This window comes from Phalacrocorax aristotelis, chromosome 1 (assembly GCF_949628215.1).
Source record: "Phalacrocorax aristotelis chromosome 1, bGulAri2.1, whole genome shotgun sequence".
Classification (NCBI taxonomy): Eukaryota; Metazoa; Chordata; class Aves; order Suliformes; family Phalacrocoracidae; genus Phalacrocorax; species Phalacrocorax aristotelis.
In genome coordinates, this window is record NC_134276.1 from 149,618,410 (window position 1) to 149,644,104 (window position 25,695).

General features: G+C 40.0%; 1 protein-coding gene across 4 annotated transcripts in view; it reads left to right on the forward strand.

Moving 5' to 3' along the window:
* MICAL3 (microtubule associated monooxygenase, calponin and LIM domain containing 3) overlaps positions 1-25,695 on the forward strand; it is a 168,106-nt gene that overhangs the window by 100,312 nt on the left and 42,099 nt on the right. For 3 of the 4 annotated variants that reach the window (XM_075115489.1, XM_075115500.1, XM_075115510.1), the window contains 2 exons: positions 16,094-16,289; positions 21,102-21,376. In XM_075115489.1, coding sequence (XP_074971590.1) covers positions 16,094-16,289; positions 21,102-21,376 — 471 coding nt within the window. Of the gene's footprint in view, positions 1-16,093; positions 16,290-21,101; positions 21,377-22,512; positions 22,603-25,695 lie in introns of all 4 variants that reach the window. The other variant, XM_075115521.1, reaches the window with a different exon arrangement.

Sequence of the window (25,695 nt, forward strand, 5' to 3'; positions counted from 1 at the left end):
TGATAATGCTCCTTGGGGTGACTTTAGCCAGTGATGTTTTGTTGTAAGATATTTCCCATTTCAGGCTTGTGTTCTCACAGCAATACGTTTCTGTCCCTGTCGGCAATAGGGAGTTCATAAAGGGAAGACCTGGTAGGGAAACTCATACTTCAAAATGTACAGCAATAAAAGGCAAGTAATGAGATCTTTGCAGAAGTTTTTTGACCTGTGAAAGACTTAAGCCAAATATAAGCCATAGTATACAAAACTGAAAAATGCAATACCAGGTAGAGGCACTAGGTCTCCTGCTTTAAAACCACAAAAATATATAGTGTATGTGATACAGGTATGCAATACGAAAAGTTAAAAATCTCCTATGGATGTGCCTTAAGTGTTTTCAAGGAGCAATGTTCTGACCAAAGCTCTTCAGAGTAGATTCTTAAACAAGTAATCTGTCGTATATAGCAAGCTAAGTGGGACTTTAAATAAGGAAGCTCTTTTGCTGGCTTGGAGAGCTAGAGAAGGGTGTCTGCTTCCTCTAAATGGCATGCCCTTTAAAGTAAATTATCTGAGCCACACTTTCAAAAGGATCTTAACTGTCTGTACAATTTTAATGCATCTTTATGAATGCATCCAAAATTATTTGCATACAATTCTACTTCTGTGTCTAAGAAAGTACAAATACCTTTTGTATATGTTTCTGTATATAAATACGCTTCTTGTTCATAAATATTGCCTCTTTATGGTTCTCTATACATTGAACATGCCTTGTGAAAATGATTCAGATTGAAGCAATACTGTTTGCTTGTGCAAACAAATATATCTTTATGAAATCCTCCACTTGGTCACTTCTTTTATTATTCACATTTGGGTTTTGTCCTTGTTTTAATTTGGTCTGTTTTAAACACTAAATTACAGAAGATAGCTGCAAAATAATTCTGTGACATCATGTTTTGTTTGTGGTGCCTTCATTTTAGACCACTGAACTGTGCTTTTACAAAGACATCCATATCCCTTCCTGCCCCACCCCCACCCCCCAACAAAAAAAACCCAAACAATACAAAAACCAAAAACCACAAATAAAGGAAAAAAGTACATCCATATTTCAGGATGCACCACCAGATTGGGAGCAAAAATAATTCCTCTACTACTGTGCCTTGAATGTTGTCTGTTCTGTTTGGAGGAGCTGTGGTGGTCTGTTTTGCAGGACATGGCACATCATACTGAACCTTTTATGGGGTTTCATACAACTCCAAAGAGATCTGATGCAAGATTTATTTCTCTCTGCTGTAACATTTAAAATATAAACTTAAGAACCAGACCCTGTATTTTTGGAAGCTGAGAGTACGTGGGTTGCCCAGTTAGGACCAAGGTTCAGTGCCCAGTGAATCATCGCTTAATAGCAAGCCAGGAATCTCTGTTAGGATAAATGCTTGACTGTTCCCAGTCCATCATGTTCTTTGTCAGTGTTCTTATCAGGATTTGGGTGGCTTTGGCATAAAGGAAAGGAGAATGCTAAAGGACCAGTAATTTGAAGCCCAGAAAATTTGGATATGCAAAGACATGATGGAAAGGTTATTTCTTCTAAAGAGTGGAGATGTAGCTGACCTGATAGACTTTCAGTGAAAAAGTTCTGAAAAGTTTTGGGGACCGAGGAGGGATATACAAAATAGCAATGCGCTGAGTTTGTGCGCATGGCTGGATCCTGCTAAGAACACTTTTTCTTGGGAGTAACTGGGCTCCCAATTCCACCTCTCTCTCTAGCTTTCAGACCTGTAGACTTGTGCCACTGGAATATTTGTTTATTTTTTGTATGTGTATATTCCGAAGGGTGATATGAATTTTTCTGGGCACTTTAAGAGCTTCATTGAATGTTTTTGTGTCTTAGAAAAATAGTATCAAGTTTGTGTGAAGGAGTTGAATCTTTTTAAATTACAGAATTAAAATGTCTGGGTTTTTTGAAAAGTGGAATCTGAGAAATGACCATTTTGAGATTGTTCCCCTCAGAAAAGGAGGGAGTGTGCATAAAAAGCTTGGTGACAGATAATGTTCAAGTGAGACAACTAGTGCTCAGAAAGGCTTCATGTCTCCATTGTAAAGCCTCTTTGAAGATTTTGATTTATGCAGTTGTTTTTAACCTGTTTTTGTTTTGGGGGTGTGTGTCTCTGAATTATGTAACACATGGTTTTCCTGTTGCTGTGAAATCAAGACATTATTTGTTCAACTGTGTGAAATGCTCAAGGGAATAAATTCCAGACAAACTTCAGGTTTCTGAGTTTTTCTTTGTCATCCCCCTTCTCCCTCCACTGGTTCTAGGTGAGGGATGTTGCGGGGATACAGAGTTGGGGGAGAGTGGAACAAATAGATCTGGCAAGCACAAATGCAAAAGACATTCTGGAGAGCTCCAAGGCAAGTGCCATCTGTCACTGCAAAGTGCTACTTTTTGGGCCTCTTCTCTATTATGGTTTTTTTAAAATTTTGCTGTTGTGTTGTGGTTTGCTCGGAGCGCAGGGCGTACACTGCACAGACAGCATGACATACCACTGTAGAAAAGCTGCCGAGGACCCCCCATACTAAATATTCTACTGCTGTGGCAGGGCTGATTTTAGATAGATGTGCTCTGTGTTGTGGTTTCACTGATTTTGGTTGACTTGGGAGGTGGTTTTGTGTGCCTTGCTGCAGGCCAGAGGTTTTTGTTGCACTCTGTAAGCAAGGCAGCGATACCCAGGCATGAGGGGAGAGGAGGAACATGGGTGAGTGCAAGGCAGCGGTTGGGAACAGGGAGGCATAGCGTTTGCGCATGGTGTGACAGGTAAGCGTCTTGGCAGGATTTGGTTCCTCCTGTTGGTATAGCAGCAGCTGTGATGATGGGATATTTTGGTGTCATGGAAAGGCAGAAAATGAGTGAATATGGAGCCTTGTAGCCAAATACTGTCTTATGTTCTAGCTGGACAGTTGTCTTCTCTGAGGAGAATGGCACCTGAGATGATCTCCTTTCCTCAAGACCGTTAAGAGACTATTCTGTTATGTTCTCACCATGACAAAGAGATGGAGCTGGATCATAGTTTTGAGCTGCATTTTCCTGTTCTCGAAGATATATTGGATTAGTCTGCATTAGGGACTCATTCTGTGTCTTTTCTCACATGCTTCTCATGCTTCCTACTGCACCATTGACAACTGAAAACTTGTAATAGCAGATGACTTTGGAGAGTCTAATTGTGAAGGATGTGTCTTCTCTTTTGGGTTTATTTGGCCAGATTAGTTTAAATGGTAGCTTGCAGACTGCAACCGCAAATCAATTCTGCTATACGTAAGAGTTCCTTCTTTGGAGGAAAGTAATCACTTTATGCCTTTGAAATTGCCTTTTATTTACTGTGATCGGTAGTCCTGATTTTGAGTCTAAAATGGGCCATCAGTCCTGAGGAGGAGCCATCAGTGTTCAGTGTAAAACTTCATGTGCTCGTGCCTGAACTAGAAATGTCGTTTTGAAGCACCACTCGAACAGCCTCCACTGATCTGTATTGGGAAAGCTGTTAACTTTGCAGCTACATATATGCTCTGCAGAAATCAAATGTTTGCTTAATGAATTAAAAATACAAAAAAGAGAAAAGACGGATGAAAGGAGGTGCATTTCCTGAGCTCATCCCCATCAGAGGTGAAATCAGACTTCCTTGCTGAACCAGTGTAGGAGACATTGTTTACAGCTAAAACTTGGAGAAACCAACTATTTGTGTGATGGGAGAGCTCCCAGGCACTCTCACCTCATTCTCCTTGAAATCTACACAGATGCCTCACACTTTCTGTTTCTGCATCTGGGGTTCTTCTCTGCTCTCATGGCTTCTGGTGTTCTCTTACTACTGCCTATGGGAAGAGGTGACCTCTATATCCTCCCTCACTGGATGGGAGAGGGGTACTGCCAGGGAACTGCTTCCATAGCGCTGAAACTCAAAAGTCACTTTTTGTTAAAGGCATTCTAGTTTTGTTTGAGAAACAAAACTGAATGTTTTTTGAGCATTCTTCACTGCCATCCTTCCTCCTCGCTCCCATTCCAACCTAAGATACTTACCTTAAAAAGATTACTCTAGGGGAAAATTTTTTCAGTAAATAAAGCTCCATGTAACACACTATGTCAAATATCGTTCTTTTTAACCTTTGTTGTGCAAATAAAATGACCTGAAAATGAGGAAGAAAAGTAGACGGTTTGGGCTGGGCCATATTCTTGCTGAGTGTATGCACCGCTTTGCCTGCAGTTCTGTAAAGAGGACACGCTGATTTTTCTGAATATGCTATCCTGGGATCTTGAATTACACAGGTTTGTCCTTCCATTGCATCTGTCATTTCTGAGGGTCTCTAACATTATTTGGGACTTGCAGAACTTGGTAAATAGAGTAAATATTGTCTTCCTCTTATAGAAACTGAGGTATCATGTACTTTTTTCCAGTTAGCAACCTCACTTAACGTCCTTAAAAAGAAATTATACACAGAAAATCTTACGTGGCTGCTAACTAACATCCAATTATTTATCCCAGGACTGAAATTTACTATATAAATATTGTATATTGAAGACAATTTTTAGAAAGAAGGTATCATAATTACATGCATAAATCACTCAAAAAGTTTGAGGTACTGAGCCATTCACAAATGCACAGAAGTCTTTGGGCAATGTGGATGTTTTGTTTCCTCAAAAAACAGATGACTTCCACTGAAGATGGGCTGAATTAGCTTTACAGGGGTTTGGAAACTGCATTCTAAGATTTGAGCTTTTGAGAATAGTACGATGTTTTCCACCATGCATCCCAAAACAGCTTTCTTCATCAGAAATATTTTGGTAACAGTTTTTCCAAAAGGCATGTTGGCGTGGACCATCTCCTTTGCAACATGCACCGCTAGGGTAGTGTAGAAAGCCTGCTGCGAACAAGTTGTTTTACATTTTAGACCTGTTACACTTCTTCATCTGGTATGGTAGAAAGCAGAGTAACATTCATACAGATTTCTCCTCTAATGTTCTGTAACAGTGATGAGAAAGTGTAAGGTACTTTTAAAATAATAACATGAATTAATAAATGTCTGTTTACCTCTACACCAATTAAAACAAGACAGTGATAGTTTTACCACCTGCTTGTGATCTTAAAATACAAGGAGAAACAAGGGGAGAAAACCAAACTTTAACAAAAAAAAATCCAAACACCCCAAAACCCCCAAACAAATAGAAATTATCAGAAGAGAAGCAATAGGTACACCAGAGTTGACATTGAACCTATTCTCTGGCTTCTGTGAAGTGTATTTATGGAGGAAGGTGGAGTAGTAGTTGCTGAGCTGATCCTGGCGATGTAGAGCATAGCTTGGGCTTTCTAAAGAAAACTGGGCAGATGCTCTTTAAGGATGAGATGGCACTTCTATGCTCTGTTTAGTTGCTTACATCTTCTCTCAAAAATGTATGTTTAGTCTGACATTTCTCATGTTTGCTGTCATCCCAGAAGGCTGTGTTTTCTTTTTTAGGAGAATTTCATAACTGTCCTTTCTGCTGTTATAGAAGTTTATCTAATGACTTGTGGGTAGAAGTGTTTAAAAATAGGAGTTTTTTACCCAAGAGATGTTTCAAATACTTTCAGGCTTGGGTAACTCAGTGATTTAAAACATCAGAACTGATGAGTTAAGTTATCTTTAATCAGTAATGTGCCTTTTGGAAGCTTTCTCTTCAGAACTGGGCAGATCATGAATATACCTAGCTATATACCTATATACAAGAATTTTCTTAGTTTCAGAAAAATTTGCAGTAGGATGTGAAGCTCTGGATTGCTTGGAATATTCAGTTGCTTTATAAGTTATACAAGAGCATGTGGGATAAATGTAGGTAATAGAAAAGTATGCAACAGAATGAGGGAGCAGATGTTGATGCTTTTTTGGAATATATGGAGCTTTTACTTAGGGCAAGTATTTCCCTGTATGTTTTCCTGTAACTGCCAGCCTCAGATTTCAGTCTGTTCAATTTGCAGCATACATAATCGTGATACAAATGATAGAAATTAAGTAAGGACATGGTCAGTATATAAATATAGTCTGAGATCCAGTAATTATGGAAATCTGTAGTATATTGGAACAGAAGAGATAGTGGTTATTAGCTCAGTAGTTGAAAGAAGATAGTCATTTGAAAGCTATGTTTTGAATCTGATCACAATTTGAACGGGAAACTGAAAACATTTGATATTCCACTCTTTCTATTATGTTTGATAAAATTTCTAGTTCCTGATTGGTTGTTCTTTAATGATCAAAACATCGTTCAGTATCCAAGGTGGAACTGGAAGTACCAGTTCACATGAAAAGTAGGCAATATTTGTATTGATAGATTCCTCTACTACTTTTAGATAGAAATGTCCTTGGTTCAGCTTTGTATTACTTGCACAGTGGGAATCACCTGTCTGATTCATCCCAGTGAAATGAGAGGTTCAGGGGTGCTGCTACATACGAGTGGCAAGAAATAGATGCCGCAATAAAAAAAATATATACAAAGTCTTATGTATTAGAGAAGGTAGCAGAGGCTTTCTGTCTAACAACATAAAAAGGGTTACTCATTGGATTATAACTGGACAATCAGTCTTAAATGTTAATTTCCAAATTGATTAAAACAAAGAGAATACTTCAACTAATAAAAGAGAAAACCTCATGAGCCAAGGTCATGGTGATTTTAAAATATAGTGTGGCCTTTCTTACCTTTCCATTTTCTCCCCTGTCCTTGGATGTGCCTCATCCCAGGTGGTTCTTTGTGGTAACATACCTTTAATAGCTTCCAGGACAAAATTTATGCCTGCAAAGGAATGTTATCTTTAGCCAGATTATCCTTTAGTGCTCTTCAGCCTTCCCACACTCATCTTCTTTCAGGAAATGGAAACAAGGCCATGCAACGTATGATAGAGCTGATCAAAATACTGGAGGGAGCTCAGACATCTTAGATGATACCAGCAAAATGGAAAATGATAGGCAATATGTTACTGACTTACCAATATTCCTGAGCAATAGACACACCAATAATTAACAGACAATACAAATTGATTTAGGGATTTTATATCTCTAGTATTGGAAACCTGTTTGGGCAGCAGTAAAAGCAAAATCTGTACAAATGTTAAGATTTTCTGCTAGAAAAGATGCAATAAGGAGAATCAAGCTTAGTGTTCCCTGGGGCTTGGATTAGGTGACCTAATGCCTCTCTTCCCCTGTTTCTTTTCTCCACCCACCAGCTACAACACTGGAGTCTTTCCAGGAGTCAAAAATAGCTGTATTCCTGGATTATTCTATACCTCTGCTGTAAAGAAGACAGCTTTTCTTTATTGTTAAAGCATATACTGAGCTTTAAGCTTTCATTGCATAATACTACTACTTCACACATCGCATATGAAAAACACCATCTATTTCTCAAACATGACTTTATAGTATAAGTTGCAGATGGATTTTGATTTGTTTTCAAGACATAAATATAAATTGCAGATGACCCTGAAATAGAACTGGTTAATTATATTCACTTCTGGTTGCTTTCACTAAAGGCAAAGAAAGGTCAGATCAATCAAATTGACAGCTGTTTCTAGGCTTTGCCCTACTGATGTTGTAGGAAGCAATGTTTTGTCAGTGTCTGTTTCAACAATTCTAAAAGTCTGTTTTAACCAAAATAGCTTGGGGGTGGGAGAAAACATTGTAACATCCATAAGAATAACATATAAGTTACTATTTTTGTTCAGTAGACAGTCCAATTCACTTTCAGAATTATGAAGAAGAAGGAGCTTCCACATTTACTGACAGTATCTGAGATATGAAGAACTTAATTCTAGCTGGAGGTTGTGGAATGTGTGGAGGAGGACTTACATCTTCATATGTTTGTTTCTGGGGTATCTGTTTCAGAATCCCTTGAATATTTTAGCTGGCAGTTATTCTCATAAACAGTATAACGGTTTGCGGGGGGGATCTTGGGGTCCGCTCTGCTCCGATTGCTTTGGGAACCAGTAGATATTGACAGGAATCTCACTAATTTTTATTTCATGTGCTGTGAGCTATTGAATCAAGTAATGCTGTAAAACTTCTTGGTCAGCACTGGAAATAGCTCTGGTTCGTCAGTAACTCTCTGCTGCATACTTCTGCATCAGAGGATATTTAGACAAAACTCCTTTCTGTCAGTACAGCTTAATCTCACCATTTCTCTCTTTAGGTCCCTGATTTACTAGGAAGACTTGCTTGACTGACAGTTTGAGGACTGAGCTTTGACATGGTAGTAGAGGTCTCGAGCATGCTGGTTGCTCAGTGACAAAACCCTTTTTCTTCTGGTAGGCTAGAAAAAGCTGCTGTTCTGTTCTGTGTCTGCTCCTTAGTTCCCTGGATTTTAAATGCCAGTTTAAGGACAGTTGAATTGATCCAAGTCCAACCTGCATAAGCCAATTTCTGTATGTGCAATTCCCACATCAAACTCCAAGAGCTTTGACTCAGTAGACCATATCTTCTAAAAAGCTTAGTTAGTTACCATTTATAGTTATGATTGGTACACATGCATTACAGAAGAATTTTAGTAGGGCCGTCTTCAGGTTTGAGCTCACTTTGAATCCTGTGCATGGACACTCTGGATATCTTTCTTATGAATGGACTTTGTTTTTCTTATCATACTGTCCGCTTTGAATTCAGCGCTTTTATATTTAGCAGAACATGTTGTGGATCAAACTGGAAATGGAAACAATAGAAAATTCAACACTGGATGGCTTCTCCAATACAGCTGAGTAATTCAGGCTCCCTGAGGGCTTGGGAATACCCTAGGACAGTAAGAGAGACAGTTGAGGCACTATATCAAAATAGCATTGACTTTTGATGACCATCAAGTATTTACGTTCTAATAAATGCATTCTTGTTTCTATCTGAGCAGGTGTTACATTACTGCTTTTGTCTTTGAGAATGGGCTTATCAAAATTCAGGGGATCCTACCAGGATGTGTGCTGTTCTGCAGTATGTGATGTGACGCTGCGTGAACAAGCAGTGACAAGAACTCACCAGACCTGCTGGGCTCTTTCCAGTGGTTTCCTGGAGACATTCTTAAAAGAGAAAATAAATTTTAAAGGGTCGATGAGTCTAGATTTGAAACCTTAAACTTCTTCCTAACCCTTAAAAAAATCCATTCCATTTAACACGCTTCTGCAGTTTAGAGTTGCCATCTACACATTTTATATATCTCTTACTGTGCAGTACAAAAATCGTTAACAGTGACTAGATACTAATTTTGGAGGGGATTAAGGAAAGGATTTCTGGCTACATCGCTCAGAAGAAATCAGTTGCACTTATTTAAATGGAATGTCTTAATTGACTTACTGCTTCAATACGTGCAGCATCCAATAACGGGCCTCGGACTAAGATTTCTTGGTTTTATACACACTGCCAAGCACAGAGAGAATCTCATAGGAGGGACCATTGCTCAACCTGCTTATGTGAACCATGTAATCATTATGCTTAGAATCTGACGTATTTTAGTCCCTTTCTTACTTCAAAGTGTTTTGTCTTGACTTAAAGTGAAATTGAGAGGGAAGGGGTGGGAGTTGGGCATTCTGGATCCTGTTTCTGGCACTGCCACTAGTCTGTTGTGAGGCTGCCTTGCTGGTATTTAATCTCTATGTCTGGACTTGTGCAATGCCTCTACAGTACTTACCTACTTCCAAAATAGGTTTGTTTTAATATGCTAATCCTTGTAAAACTTTTTAAGGCCCTTGGATGAGAAGTGGAGTTGGAATACAAAGAGGCAGTTAATGGAATTGAAGTGGGCGAGGGTGAAACTTCTGTGAAAAAAACTGAAACTGACATTAACACAGATGAAAAATAAGTCTAAAAATGCTGCTGGATCTTGTTTGCTGCTTTCTCTATACCTCAGTGATAGTGTTTGCCGAACTGCAAGCACATTTCAGAAACCTTACCCCAAAAGATACTTTTTAGAAATTAATGGCAAGGGAATCTGAGGTCAGCATTTCTGACTCAGAGCTCACTGCATCACTTATAAACTCCAGCAGAAAAGTTCCCATCTTCTGTCTTTGTACTTTGTCATTCGCAATATAGTGCTGTTTCTATAGGAGCTGTTTTATGTGACATAGCTGTGTTCTCAAACAACTATGTGGAGGTAGAAGTAATTGAAGAGTTTGGAAAAGATGAGTGAAAACAAACAGGTACAGTGTTTCACGTTATCCTGAAAGCACAAGATTTGAGATATCAGAATGAAGATTTTCCTGAGAAATGTATTAATCCCTTCCCCCTTTTGCGTGTGTTTCACAGTAGACTTCTTTATTTGAATTTCTGTAACTCCCCAAAGCCACAGCTGATTCTGTGCAAAATCCTGGACCCACACTTCAGAAGAGATTACATTTAACTTAGCTTGCAATCCTAATGGATTTGACTAAGAAAAGGAAGTCTAGAGGTATTGCATGATTAACGAAAAATAAATTCTAGTAAAACAGACAGGTAGTTTCCCTTTGGGGAGAATGAATTCTTCTCAGATTCCTGGTTTTCTCTTGCATATTCAGCAAGTGTTATATAAGGGCGTAACCTTGGCAAGACTGGTGGATGAAAAGCTGGACGTGAGCCGGCAATGTGTGCCCACATCCCAGAAGATGCCCTGCATCAAAAAAGCATGACCAGCTGGTCGAGGGAGGAGGGCTTCAAAAATGATCAGAGCGGTGGGACACCTCTCCTACGAGGACGCCTCTCCTACAACCCCTGAGAGGGTTGGGGTTATTCAGCCTGGGGAAGAGAAGGCTGTGGGGAGACCTTAGTGTGGCCTTCCAGTACTTAAAGGGGACTTAAAAGAAAGATGGGGACAATCTTTTTAGCAGGGCCTGTTGCGATAGGACGAGGGGTGATGGTTTTAAACTAAAAGAGGGTAGGTTTAGACTAGATATTAGATACAAAGAAGAAATTTTTTACAGTGAGGGTGGTGAAACACTGGCACAGGTTGCCCAGAGAGGTGGTAGATGCCCCATGCCTGGAAACATTCAAGGCCGGGCTGGACGGGGCTCTGAGCAACCTGGTCTAGTTGAAGATGTCCCTGCTCACTGCAGGAGGGTAGGACTAGATGACCTCTAAAAGTCTTTTCCCTCCTGAACTTTTCTATGATTCTATGATTTCATCTAGCTCATGAGAATAATCTGTAGGTTTTACAGAACAAGGTAGTACTGGGGGAAAATCAAGATGGGATCGCCTCTCAAGAGGAGCTTCTCAAGCCTTCTAGTAATTGCCAAAGTTACAGGAATAGAACACATTCATGCAGGCAAGGAGCATTTCAGTGGAGGAATGTTATTTCTGATCATTTGTACAGGAGGCAGGCTGTGTCAAGGCTGAGATTAATAAAGGACTCTGGCAGCTTTCATGCAACAGCTAAGAAGCCTGTCCTTTTAAGAAAAACAGTTCCCTTCAGATGATTTCCGTAATGTTCATGGCCCACTGACTCTTCCAAAGTAAAGAATCAGAATTTAAAATGTGTCCTATTTTGGATGCTGTTTGTGGATTTTTTACTGATCAGTTGATTGCATGAGAAAGCTGCTTTTGGCTTTCAGGTAGCTCCCCTCTCTGGCTAGTGACAGCTTTATTTCTGGCAAATGCAGCCTCATCAGACCCTTTTCTCCCAGTTGTTACTAGTTGCAGACTTTTGGCTCTGTGAACCCAGATGCACTGACAAGGTAGAATGTCAGCTAATGGATGATGAGCGCACTCTGCAGCTATCTTCCACCAGCAAGCTACAAAACAGTCTGGGGAATACAATGCAGAGATTTGAGGGAAGCACTTTCCCCTCCAGAGGGACATTAGAGAACGAGCTTTAGCATCTAGAAGAACTGCATTGGAATAGGCACATATATATATATATATATATATAAAACACATATAACATATAGGAGGAAATGAGGGTAGGAAAGCGTCAAATTTCCTTGTCCCTATTTATAGTTTCTTATTGTAACTTCAGATGAATTGGTGTGAACTTTATAACATATGTGAGCAAACTGTTCATCATCTTATCGCGTTAATGATACATGTATCTCACACTTACTTTCATCCGTTAAGTAGGTTTGTGAACCACAATGCTTTTCCCTCTGATAGTTGATGGGTTCATGGTGCAGAAAGTTGGCTGTCAGTAGCATTTCTCCTGTTTCCTGTTGGTATCAAGTTTGACAATGATTTTGCAGCTAGCAAGATAAGTCTTCGTGGCACCTGTTAAAGATAAAACCAATAGACCAAGTAGACTAAATGGTCTGTATAGACCAAACTCCTAGAAATCCCTTGCTGAAGCTGGTAATCACTTGAGTTTCTGTATCTTGTTCTCCAGCGTAAAGCTGTTTTCTTTGCAAAGTGAAGTGGAGGGATGTGACCAATCCTGCATTTCAAGTATCTGGATATAAAAAATAATTAAAGAAAAAGCTGGGAATGTCCTTCCTACTTCTTTGAGATTTTTGAGCACAGACCACTTGTCAAGCTCACAGGTTGTCTTGGCTTGACCACATCCTTTTACATTAAAGTTTAGGCAGGTTTTCCATTGCTTCAGGTTTTTTTTTAGCACAGCTGCGTTGAATCACTTGCTCCCACTTAAAGTTTGTGCTGTGATAGAATTGGTTTGATTGTCTATGTACCAGTTATACTGCGTCTTCATGATGAGAAGGGTAACGGTTTGTATTTTGAATAACACACCTAAAAGATCATGTATTTCACAAAATGCATACAAACAGATGTCAGCTTTATTTTTAGTCCTCTTTTTCTTAAAGTAATTGCTGCCAGTCTTTCTTCTCACCCTAGATATTGCAGCATTGAAACAAGCATCTTTTTTTTCAATACTCTATTAATTTCATTTAATTATATGGGAATAATTTTTTTGTTTTGTTTTGTTTACTTTGCAAAGGCTGACAAAAGACCCTTAAGACTGTTAGAGAACAAAAGCAGTAAAATAATGTCAGGTGGATAAAAAGATCTTGTTTTTTTTGTTGTCATCCTTTTTTTCTGCTTGTGGACTTTGCAGTGGTGTCAGGGTATGCATCAGAAGACAAGAAGTTAAGAACAGTTTGTGAAAATATATTTCTGTTGAAGTAGCTGAGCCTAGCTGATGGCTCTGTTGTGTATAAAGAATTCCAAGTAGTAAACCTCTTGTTTTATGATGATTTAGTATATTCCTTCTTTGTTTTCCCTCACCTTGGTGTTCTGGTGTTCCCAGAGTCCTCTGGTTTTTCACTGCCAGCCAGAAGTGGCAGAGCAATATTCCAGGTCAGTTTCCCTGTTACTGTGAACTCAGGGTTGGGAACGTAACACAGATTATAAAAATAGATTTGGCTGAGGTGGTATCACAATCTAGAGAGAATGAAATGAAACATGAATCCCATCTGAAAAGGCAGTCCAGTTCCATTAAACTTTGAAAATACTAACACGACATAAGGCTTAGCAGCAGGAAATGGTAAAGACCACAGTATCCCTGGAAATGCAAATGTTCCTGCCTGCCACCTGAGCAAGCTTCTGTGGTTTAGACCATAAAGTCGTCCAGTAGTTGCAGCCAAGGGCATAGCAGCCACTTGCCCACATCACAGAAGGGTTCAATAATACTAAGGAAGAGCTGTTCTTTTTATGAGATTTTATCTTTCTGTAGAAGAGTTTGGAATAGATGCCACTAATTATGGCAAGGCCTATGTAGTTTTGTGTGAAAGACTAAGATGGTACTGAGTGAGTAACTGCCCTGAAAAAAAGGCTGTTAGGAATAAACTGAGAAACTGCAAAGGATGGAGGAATAGAACAAAAACTATCTTGAAAGTCAAAACATGTGAGAGTAAAGTAAATGTTCCCAAAGCTCATGCTGGGTTAGACTTTGCAAAGGAAAAGAAAGCAAATGGATGTATTCCCTAAGCATGGAAGTAAAAGCAGGGTAAGGGCAAGCAGAAGCGGGTCCACAGTGAAGATGGGGCTGACATAAAATGTAATTTTATGTATAGTCAGGCAATCAAATGAATACTTACCCTGCAATTTCAGTTGAGACAATGGCATTGGCCATAGGAGCAGAAGAAGTCAGTGTGTAGCAAGATTTGGAAATGGAAATTAACCCAATGAAGCTGGAAGCAGAATTTAAATATTACTGTACTGTAATGAGTGGAAATAAAATAGTCTTTGTCTCAGAAGAATGGAAGAATTGTACAATGAAATCGTGAGCTTTGTGGTAACAATTTGGGATTAAATCTAGCTATCCTGATGTACCTTGACTATCTAATTCAAGGTAATACCAAGTGACAACTGGGTGGCAGAAGTATGACCTGCATATAAATAATTAAAAAGAAAAGAAGAAGAAAAAAAAAAAAAGGTGAACAAGTACATATCACTTAATCTAAACAGTAGATAAAACACATTCTTTGAAGGAATAACTAAAGACTTCTAGTTCTGCAAGTGAAGTCCTTTGGCCTTATGAAGGTAAGTGGTATAAAATGTGACATGGATTCACCAAAGTCTATGCCGGATTAGCTTGACAGCTTTTATCAACGAAGTAACTGATTACCTCCATAAGGGAAAGGTAGTGCATTTGAGCAGTCTGGACTTCAGTAAAGCACCTGAAGGCTGCCACATGGAAGTAATACTTAAACTGGATAAAATGAGGGAGTAAAACATGAAGCGTCGAGTATCTGAGAAGTTGGCTTAAATGAGAGATAGAAGTTTTATTGAAAAAGGAAATAATGGGGTTGGATGTCACCTACAGGCTGTGGAATTTCACAAAAAATTATCTGGGGACTGATCTTTGTAATATTTTCACTATGGTTATGGGCGGGAAAAAAAAAAGGAAGAAAATCTGCTAATGAGATTAATTGCTGAAGCAACACTTCAAACCCTCATCAATACAGAGGAGGGTAGGCATGTCATACACAAAGAACTGCAAAATGTTGCAAGCTGTAATATTAAAAATAGAAATGTAATAGTAGAAAGTACCAGGTCACGCACTAAGAAAGCGTTGAGAATTTTGGCTACCAACAAGGTGTTTATCAGTTGAAAGCAGAGAAGGAGAAGGATCTGAATATCAGTCAATAAATAAAAGCCACCAGTATTATGTGGCATATAAATAGGCAAGTGTGTTCCCAGCATCTATCAGATGAGAGATTTCTGGCAGGGTTGTATGTTACGCTGATAAGGCCTCATCTGGAAAGCTGTGTTCAATTCTAACCACGCAGGTTCTGGAAAGATTAATCCAAACCAGGACAGGTGCAGAGACCTAGGGGATGATCAGCACACTGAAGAGCTTATCTCATGAGAAGAAGGCTTGGCTTGTTTAGCAAAGCAAAACAGGAGCTAGGAAAGACTGGCTCTGTAAATAGTAAGCTGGGTAAGGGTAAACAGTGGCATGGTATTTAAGCTAAAATACTAGCATTTCAAAAAGAAATGGTTGAATGCAGGTTAGAATTTAATTGACTGAGTGCCACAGTGAATGAAGCTCCTGGATAATTTTCTCCAACTGCCTGGTTCACATGTCCTTGCAATTTTCTGGGATTCATGGGATTTGTGATTGTAAACATCTCACCTAGATTTTTCCCAGTGGTTCATTTCATCACAAACTCTCATTAAAAAGCAAATTCATTCAAGTCTTTAAACAGTTTTAAAACTTGCTCCAGATGGACCTTTTTCATTCCCTTCCTTCCCCATCTTTAAGTAGTAGTAATATTTTTTTGTTCCCTGACGCTGTAGACCTACCTTGACTAACAAGGTAACAATTTCAACATTATGCAGCAGGATTGCCCTGTAGGTTTCCTACTTTTGTCTCAGGATATACATAGTCTGTGGTCAGGCCTTCCCCAATACTTACTGCATAGGCTTCATTGCATCTCTAGTTTTTGCAGCTAAAATGTCCTTATTTCCTCTCTCAACTAGGACATTTAACATTCTTTTTAGCATCTATTAGCCAAAACCACTAAGATTCCCCTTTGCAGTCTGGCTCCCCAGCAGGTTCTGTCAGTAGTGGCGAACAGGATAATGACATAAGGTATTCTCTCACTTTATTTACCTCCCTCTGCCTCATGCCCTGTTTCTCCCAATTACTCCATTTCCTTAAAAAATACAGTTCTGACTGTTGCATTTATAGTTTATTCACTGGCTTATTCTTTAGGTTCTAATGTAAATGGTCTGGAAGAGCCCAGCCTTGCTAAGCGGCTGCGTGGCACACCTGAGCGGATTGAGCTGGAGAACTATCGACTGTCACTGCAGCGGGAAGAAGAATTGGAAGAGGTTCCTGAAGAGACTCTAGCAGAACATAACCTGAGCAGCGTGTTGGACAAAGGAACAGAAGAGGATGTGCCCAGCAGGTTAGCACATGTTGTCCATAAGCTTTTTTATACCCATCCAAACAGACTTTTGCCTGCTTTTCCCTTAGCTTTTTTTAACATTTTATTTACCAGGTTGAGCGAAAATACTTGATGAAGAATGCTTGTGAATTTTATAGTCAATCACACTTTTTGCAGAGTCTTGATCTCTTAATACGGTTTCTAATAATTTACTTTTCTTTGTAGTGGTAACAACCCTTACCTTTTCAGCTCTCAGTCTGTCTCATAGTCTTCTTGAAATAAACTTGAAATAGGACTGTATGAGAAATTCCTTTCCACGTTCATACATGTGAAATTGAATTGGATTGGTATAGCAAAGAATGCAGGAATAAAAATGTTCATTAAAATGTTTACAGGATTAATGTAGCACAGAACTTGTCATTTATTTATCTGATAAGATAAGTTTGAAGATGCAGCATCTGGAAGGGAATAACTTTTAGTCGCCTGAACTTAGTCTTGACAGAAAGTGTGTACATGTGGACCCATTAAGGTATGGTTTTCATATAAGTGCCTGGCAATTGCTAATATCTTGTACAGCTGTTTTCTCTGAAACCTAAATAATACTTTTTGATTAATTTATTAACATGTTAATTTCTTTAGAATATACTACTTTGACATTTTACATAATTGAGATCTTACCTAGTGCTCTGGTTGAATAATCATAGGATTATTTCTGGGAGATGCAAACTCTGTTTGCTTCACTCATCCTTCCTTTAGCTCCTTGCTCAGGCCTAGGAATTATATCAGCTGTGACAACATAGGCATTAATGATATTGAGGGGTTTTTAGTACTTTATATTTCTAGCTCTAAAACAAAATCTACTAGTATGGAGTATTATTATTATTGGTCTTGATTCCAGTAAATCAGGACACAGTAGGCCTGCTCAGTAAATGGCAGAAGACTTCCAAAGGACAAGCATTAGTTAAAAAAAGTGGAATTTTGGCAGGAAGCTGTTGTTCATCACCAAGAGGTGTTTTGTGAGACTGTGGAGACTGAGGGCGGTACAGGAGGGCAGTACTCAGTACTCAACAAAGAGAAGTGTAAGGTCATGCACCTGGGAAAACATAATCCAGGAGTGCAGCACAGACTGGGATCCACCTGGCTGGAGAGCAGCTCTGTGGAAAGGGACCTGGGGGTCCTGGTGGACAGGAAGCTCAACATGAGCGAACAGTGTGCTGCTGCAGCCAAGAAGGCCAACAGGGTGCTGGGTTGCATCAAAAAGGGCATCGCCAGCAGAGATAAAGAAGTCATCATCCTGCTCTACTCAGCGCTTGTCGGGCCACACCTGGAGTACTGTGTATAGTTCTGGTCCCCGCTGTACAAAAAGGATGTGGACAGGCTGGGAGGGGTCCAGAGAAGGGCCACCAAGATGATCAGAGGACTGGGAAGCTGCCATACGAGGATAGGCTGGGGGAACTGGGTTTGTTCAGGCTTGAGAAAAGGAGGCTTAGAGGGGATCTCATCACCGTGTACCAGTACTTAAGGGGTAGCTACAAAGAAGATGGAGACTCCCTTTTTACACGGAGTCACGTGGAGAGGACAAGGGGGATCGGACACAAGTTGCTCTTGGGGAGATTCCGATTGGACACCAGAGGGAAATTTTTCACACTGAGGACAGTCAACCATTGGAATAATCTCCCCAGGGAAGTGGTTGACTCGGCCACATCGGACACTTTCAAGAGTGTCTGGACAGGGTGCTGGGCCATCTTGTTTAGACTCTGCTCTTCCTAGAAAGGTTGGACTAGATGATCCCTGGGGTCCCTTCCAACCTGGGATTCTGTGATTCTGTGACTATTAGGTTAGCGAGTTTGGTTTTCTCTCTTTAGCTCCCTTTGTCCTACATACTTCCCTTAACCTGTACTAAACAGACTATTTCTGTCTGTAATAGACTGAATTGTGTAATTTTGCATTTGAAAAGCAGTGTTTAGTGGGTAACTCACTCTATCATAGAGAGGAAGGAGAAAAAGTATCAAATTCGCTGTTGGTTTGACCTGGAAAAATTTCTGTCCCAAATCCAAATATGGCAAGCAATTTACTCAGAAAAAAAGTTTGACTCCTGCAACAAGCCAACCAAAGTCCTGATTTGATCATCTTCACTGTCTTGGTGCAGCACTGCAGGATTAGGAACAGGCGGAGGAGAGAGGGAACTTTTTGTCCCTCTATGTCTTACAGAGCGATGGATTGGGCTTCAGGGTTCAGTGAGGTGTTAACTCTAAATCAAGCAGAGACCACACATTTTGGTGCACAGCTTGCCATCACGCACACACTTAGGAGCATACACACTGCAGAGAAGATTTACAGAAAGCAGCATTCAAAGCATATTTTTTTTAAAGAGAGTTAAATCTTGTTCAAGCTTCAACAAGAAAAAAAATCATTTAAGCAACCAAACGCTGACTACACAGCTTTTGAGGGGTGGAAAACCCTTTAGATGCCTTATTCATCCCCTTTAACTTGCCAAAACTCCCAGTATGTCATCTGCAGTTTTGGTATAATACCCCATGGCCTCCCGAAGGAGAGTCATAGGACAGCTTGTGCTGTATGGCAAGGGAAGAGAAGAGCTTCATTTCCACAGCTTAGGTTTGGTTCCTCTCCTCAGCACTAAAACTGTGTAGGTACACCTTCTTAATGAGATATTCAACTGCTTATACTTTGTTCTTTGATCTCTGCTTTGTAGAGGAAAAAAAAAGTTTCAGCTGTTGAATTAATTCCTGTGGCACAGAGTTGCCGTGCTGAAAGGAATGCCCGCTCTACCAGGCCATCTCACTGCCATCATTCAGCTTCTCATTTCTCAGTATTCAAAGGTCAAACAAAAAACAAGTTATAAATAAAACCAAAGAAGGTAAAGAGAGCTATGTGGTAAAGAATTTATGTCGTCAATATTACGTGCGATAAGCCAGATGGTTGAAGAGCAGCAGCTCATCCCATTCAGCAGTCATGGCAACAGTTTGAGCAGCAGTAAACCATACTGACAGCACGCAAAAACCCCAGCATGCAGCACCTGTCAGGTTTATTTCCATACCAAAGGGTGGGAAAGTTAATCAGGGAGGAGGGGAACATCACTTTTTATCCCTGTGACAATATCTGCTTTAAAACCTTTGGAATATGCTTCGGTCTCCTGGAATATGCACCGTGTTCATGGCATGTAACAGTGTTTGTATTCAGTATTTAGCATGTGAAAACCAGGCAACCTGTTAAAAATAAGTATTCAGTTTACGCTGTGAAAAAGTGGGTCGTAATTTGAGCAAAATAATGTTATATATATGCAGAACAGTGAGGAGAATTTAAGAGCCTATGGACAGAAGTATGTGACAATCAGAGCATGAAAAAAGCAGTGTTTTCCTTATTAGCTTTGCTATCAAAAAAGGTCTCTCAGAGAAGTAGATTAATAAAATTATGTAAATATATGTTCATGTAGTGTCAGACTAATTTGAAGTTCTGCACCTGAATATGTTTCTCTGCAATATAAAAGAAAGAGTGCTGCCATATATAATTTTTTTTAAACTGTCAGTTTGTCACACACTGTAATAAAACCTCTGTGTGGGAAATAGAATTACCACAACTGTACAAGTTATATTTTATAGACCTACATGAAATTTAAACTTCATTATTTTCAACTTACCAGGTTTCCCTCTTGTTGTCTATATGGAGTGGGTTCTGCCAAAGGCTGTTAACTACAGTGACAGCTGTCATAAGGAAGCAGCAGAAGTAGAATACTTTTCTCAGATGATTCACCCAAACTTTAACCATTCACGGTTTTCTCCTTCAATCCAGATTAATTTGGGCCTTCTAAAATTCATATAGGAAGCATCCAACTGTTGCTCTAATAAACGCAGTTCTTTCATGACAATGATCTATTAAGGAAAAACGACGGAAGAGGACCTTTTCACCCTGCAGATATGTTCTCTGAATGTGCTGTAGTTCACATTCATTTCCCAGTGACAAATGCAACCATCTTTCTACCTAGTACCTCTAGGTAGTCCAGCATGTAAGAATGAGCTAGAATGAATGTCATTTATAGGCCGTTACATTTCTTGCCCATGTCGCTTATACTGAGGAACTGTTAGAATTAAACAAAGAGGTAGAAAAAGCACTAATGATTTACTGTTTTGCATGTTTTAGACTTTGCTGTGAGAATAGTAAGCTCATTATTGTAATTATCCTTGCACTGATTCCTACAGTTTCTTGCCACTATGTATGGTGTGTACTTACTTTGGTACATATTATAGTTCTGTCTGTATTTTTTTTTCCTCCAGCTCTCCTTAGCTTACATGCTGTATCCTTTGGCCTGATAGTTGTGTTGTGTGTTCTTTCTGCTCCCAAAGCGTTCTGTGGTTTACCCCAGCAAGTGCCAAAAACATCTTAGCTATCCAAAATGCTAGCAGTAGCTGCCATTATCAAAAGACGTGACCTTCTACATTCTGACACTGCTAAGAGCTCTTGCACCAGTTTATCCAAAGCAATGTGATATGAAGAAAGCAGTTTCTTTCCACTGTGTTGTGTTCAACTGGCACGAGCTGTAACAATCATTGCTGCACAAATATTTAGACTTGGCTTCACAGGCACTTTTCTGCTGCTTCACCTTCTTTAAAAGAAGCAGGGTAAGGACAGTATTGCAGCCGATGCATGATGCTGTCACTAAAATGCCTATGAAATACTGAAACCAGAAAATCAGTATTATGGTTTCCATCATACATTTTGGGCTCCTATATATTGAAACAATTTGTCAGTGATCTAAGACTGATGTAGGAAAAATTAACTAGTTATTTGTTTATCTCTTTTTCTAAATCCTTACAGTAGTTCCGAGTCTGAGATGGAGGAGGAAGATGAGGAGGAAGAAGACGAACTACTGCTGCCTCAGCAACCCCCTTCAGACCTGGGTGGTGTGCCATGGAAAGAGGCTGTACGTATCCATGCCCTCTTGAAGGGAAAGAGTGAAGAAGAGATTGCTGCTGAGGCAAATCATGAGATTGAGGACAAAGAAGATGAGGAGGAGGAGGAGGAGGAGGAGGAGGAGGAGGAAGATGAAGAGGAGGAAGATGAAGAGGAGGAAGATGAGGAGTCGAGTGAAGGTTAGACAGATTGATTTGTCCTTCCTTTCTGCTAGACAGCTGGGAAAACAGTTGAGTGTTTGCCACATAGAATGAGGAATATTTGCCTTGGAAAACTTTTCTTCATCTTTCACTTCTTTATTGCTTTGATTTTTGAGGGAGTTATTGTCAATGAAAGCCTTAGGTGAATCGTTCTGGATACCGAAGATCTTTGCCCACAGGGCAGTTACAGCACTAGCACCAACACAATATGCTTCCCATACACCATGCCAACACGTGCAATTCACAGCTTTGTGACAATGTATTGTTTTATTGTTGGGGGTTTCTTTAATATTATTATTATTGGGAATTGGATTTGAATGTGCCCTTTGTTCTTTGGCAGCAAGAGCTGGAAGCATTGTAGAGGCAGTGTTTTCAGTTTTGCAGAGTGCCTCACTAGGGGGTGGTGCCCTGTAACTGTCATCAGGGCATCCCAGAAGAAGCTGCTTGTAGCTCTCCTTAATTAAAAGATGGCCTTGAGAAATCAGGGAGTTGAGGTTGTTCCCATTTTATCTCTGAGGGATTTCTGTGGAAAATCTTAAGGAAAGACTCCTTCCCCTGTGTTTGTCCGAGTTGTCAAAATGCAGAGTTTGTGCTAAGAATAGACATGTTTCCAGTGTTTCACCACCATGCCAGATTTCTTGCTGATCTTGTCTTTGTCTTTGTACTCACATTTCCTTTTTGTGAAGACTGCTAGACTCCAAAGAGCTTCTTCGTAAAGGTCTGTGGCTGCCTAATGCAAGCAGAGGTCCAGTTTTTTGAGTCTTAGTGGCAGTTTTGTTGATGAGCTTAGCAGGCTTCTTGGCTACTTTTTCAATGTAGGAGCTGTGTCTCCGTATCTGAAGTCTGAGGAAGTCAAGACTGCTTTTTAAGTATGGTAACATGCATGTTTTATGTTTAGTCTGCTAAACCATGGTGTTCTTGGACGGACGTTGTTTCATTCGAGAAGTTTTCCTGTCAGATGCTTTGAATACAGAGGGAGCACAGGGAGTTGCTGGATTTCCAGACAATCTCTCTTTCTGATTCTGTCCTTTCTCTTTCTCTCTTTCTCTCCATCACTTGTGTGTGTACACGCATGTCTGGTGTTATATATGGATGTATGGTTCCCTCTGCTGTAGAGGGGGAGTATTGCCCTTGGGAGAGAGAGCTGCAGCAAGGCCTCTGGCTTCAACGTCTCTCAAATGAAGAGGACACGGGTACATTTAAAGGTACCCACATACCATCTCCAATTCCATTTCCCCAAAGGAGGGGGGAATGTTTTAAAGAGCAGGTCCCACATGAGAAGTTTCTGTGTTTTAATTAATTGCTTTACCAGCTCCCTGAAAACTCATTCGGTAGCTGCTGTTATCTTCGTCTGGTCCAAGTGCCATATACGAGGTGTGGCATTGCCACTGGTTGTAGGAAAAAGATAAAGCTGCCAAGTACCTCAGGATATCTAGAAAGCCTGGATAATTTGCAACACTGTAATGTGCATGAACAGTTAATCCCCACATATTTAGGAGTTTCAGATTTGTTCCATACACACAGTCTAGTATTGTACCTGTGCCATGGGTCAGACACATGGGACAGGTCAGAAGCACTGCCTATAGATTGCCTCTGTCAGCAAACTTGCATTTTTTGTTGTTGTCCTTTGTGAGTGTGTGTCTGTGGGGAAAGCTAATCAAGCTATGGCAATCCCTCAAGATTTTTCAAACAGTCATATAATGGGCATAAAATTAATCTGACATTCCAATCTAACTGGTTGTGGTATTTTCCATGGTACATTCTCTTGCAGTTTGTTTCTAATGGTTGGTTTTATGAAGCACTTGGTCCTAATAGCTTATTAATCCTTTATTCCCTCAATGTGGTTCATTAGAGCCAGAATACATAAGAGGAAAATCCAAGTGCCTTCCTGCAGGTAAGAGGGCATATGCAGTTGTCAGACTGCATATTTTGCAGTTTATGGTTGTAAGAACTGTAGCTTAGCTTCTGACCTTTTTTTTTTTAAACAACAAAAAAAAAAAAGGAAGGCGTGATACAATTTTTTCCAATTTAACTTTTGTGATTATAAGAATGAGAAGTATTAGTAAGATGGCTGAAGAGCATAACTGAAGAAGTTCCCCCTGTTGCAGTTGCTAGTGTGCTTTAGACCTGGCTCCTAAGGAGTTGATTTGCGAGTGGCTTCTAGTTCCATTAACAGTTCAGCATTGATACTTCCTGCTTCTTATAAAGTACTGGTAGGCGCTACGTTGGAGCTGGAGGGGAAAGCTACCTTTCCAAATGTAAGTGCAATTAATGTCCAGCTTCCTGCAAAGCTTAGCAGGCAGCCTTGAGAGAAGGCTACACCAGGTGTTGTTTGAAATTCTCAAGCATTTAGACCTCAAGGAAATGTTAGGTTCACCTGTTAGCCAAGCAGCAGTCCTTCATGGCTGGCTGTGCTGCTGTTTATTTACTGGAAAAGGTGAGAAGGAACCAAGTCCTAATCAGGACGGGCTCAGGCCTCTCTGTAGAGACTTGTAGAGTAACTGAAGGTGTGTATGTTACACTGGTCTAAATGCCAGATAAATCAATTTTAAAACATGCAGATCACGTGGGACCTGCTCTTTCCGAGCCTTGCTGAGTGACTATATACTTCTCAGCCACTGCTGGCAAACCTAAACCTTTTAACACAAAATTTTCTGTGGTGATGTAATTGCTAACTCTACTGATCTTGGGGCCTGCATGCGAGTGCTTTGGTACAGAGTGAGAAAAGCCCAGGTTCCTGTCCCTGCAGGATGTCCAGTAGCTCTGGTAGACCATGTGGTTGTGCTAATTGACACGTAAACTCTCTGATGAGGTGGCAGAGACATAAAGCTGTTAAATATTGGCTAAATTGAGAATCCTGCTCTGCATTTGAGTTTGTGCATCTGAACCCTCTTCCCCTTTAATAATAAGCTGGTGATTCTGTCCTTCCTGCAGTTCCTTCTGCCTGTTTCTTCTGCAGTTTTAATGCCAAATCTCACGCATAATCATTCTTGAAACAGAAGTCTCAAACACTTTGTCATGTCTGGGGAAAACACGGCCGGGAGAGAGGAACTTCGTTAAAACGAGACAGCAGGAAATAATGAGTGTAACCTCTATATGCTGCTAATGTTTCTTGTTTCCTTCAAACACTACTGCACCGTATGAAAATCTAACTGCTTTTGAGGTTCTAAACTGCTGAAACAGTGTTTCGCCTTACTCAGTGGTAATCCAGCTGTTGTGAGAATTGACTTCCTACTTTATAAAGTAAGTGGGCATTTTCCTTTCAGGATGAGTCATTTGCTTTTGAAGACCACTCCTGCAGATGCTGAGCACATGTCCCCTGTTGAATGAGTTATTTTATTATGTGTAAATAAAACCTGAGCTATAGTCCCATAGAAGATAGCAATAGAGGCAGGATCTGTGAATATAATATTCACCTCAGGGTAGATGCTCCCAAGGTGAGTATTCTGCAGCAGTTAAACAAGTTGCTTAACAGTGGCTTTAGGTGCCCATTGTTCCCTTTGTCACTCCCCAAGTAGTTGAGCTTTGTGTAGGCAGGTAATTGAGGAGTAATGACATTTCTTTTAAACAAATTCATCTGTGCGACAGAAAGTCCCTTCTGGGGAGGTGGGGGCACTGTTAAGTTATAATGAAAATGCTGTTATTCTTTGGAATAAAATTCTACCCTTCGAACAAGTCAGTCCAAAAGAGCAGGAGTAAACAAAGTAGTGCTTTAAGTGCTAAAGTGTGTGCCAATGTGTGCATATACACACACGTGAAACTCGGAGATCCATCATATAATTCAATTCAAAAGAAAATATGTACCCAGCATAGAAAGGAGTGCTTACCCCAATAGCAGAGAATTAAAAAGACCCTTTGTTTTCGTGCATCAAACTACAATGCAGATTGTCCTTTGCATTTAACAGCAAGATGTCTTTGGCAAAAGTCATAATGAATGGGCTGAAGGAGCTGGAAATTTCTGCTAAACGGGTATTTACATACCACATACTGTTGGACACCCAGAGAATGTCTTTCATTTCAGCGAAGCTGCTTATAATAGAGATAATCTACAATGATGTTTTAGTAGCATCTCTCTGCCTTCGGAATGGCATTATTCAGCTTTGATGGGAAGCGCTGTATTGGTGTATGTGTGCACACACAATGCTGAGCTTTTTCTGTCTATCTTGCAAACTGATCTTAGCCAGTAATATTTTCTTTTCTTCTCTTCTTATTTCCTTTCCTATGATGTGTTACCTTTCCTTTCCACTGTTCTCCCATCTCTTCCTCCCTGTCCTTCATATGCCCTGCCTACAACCTGG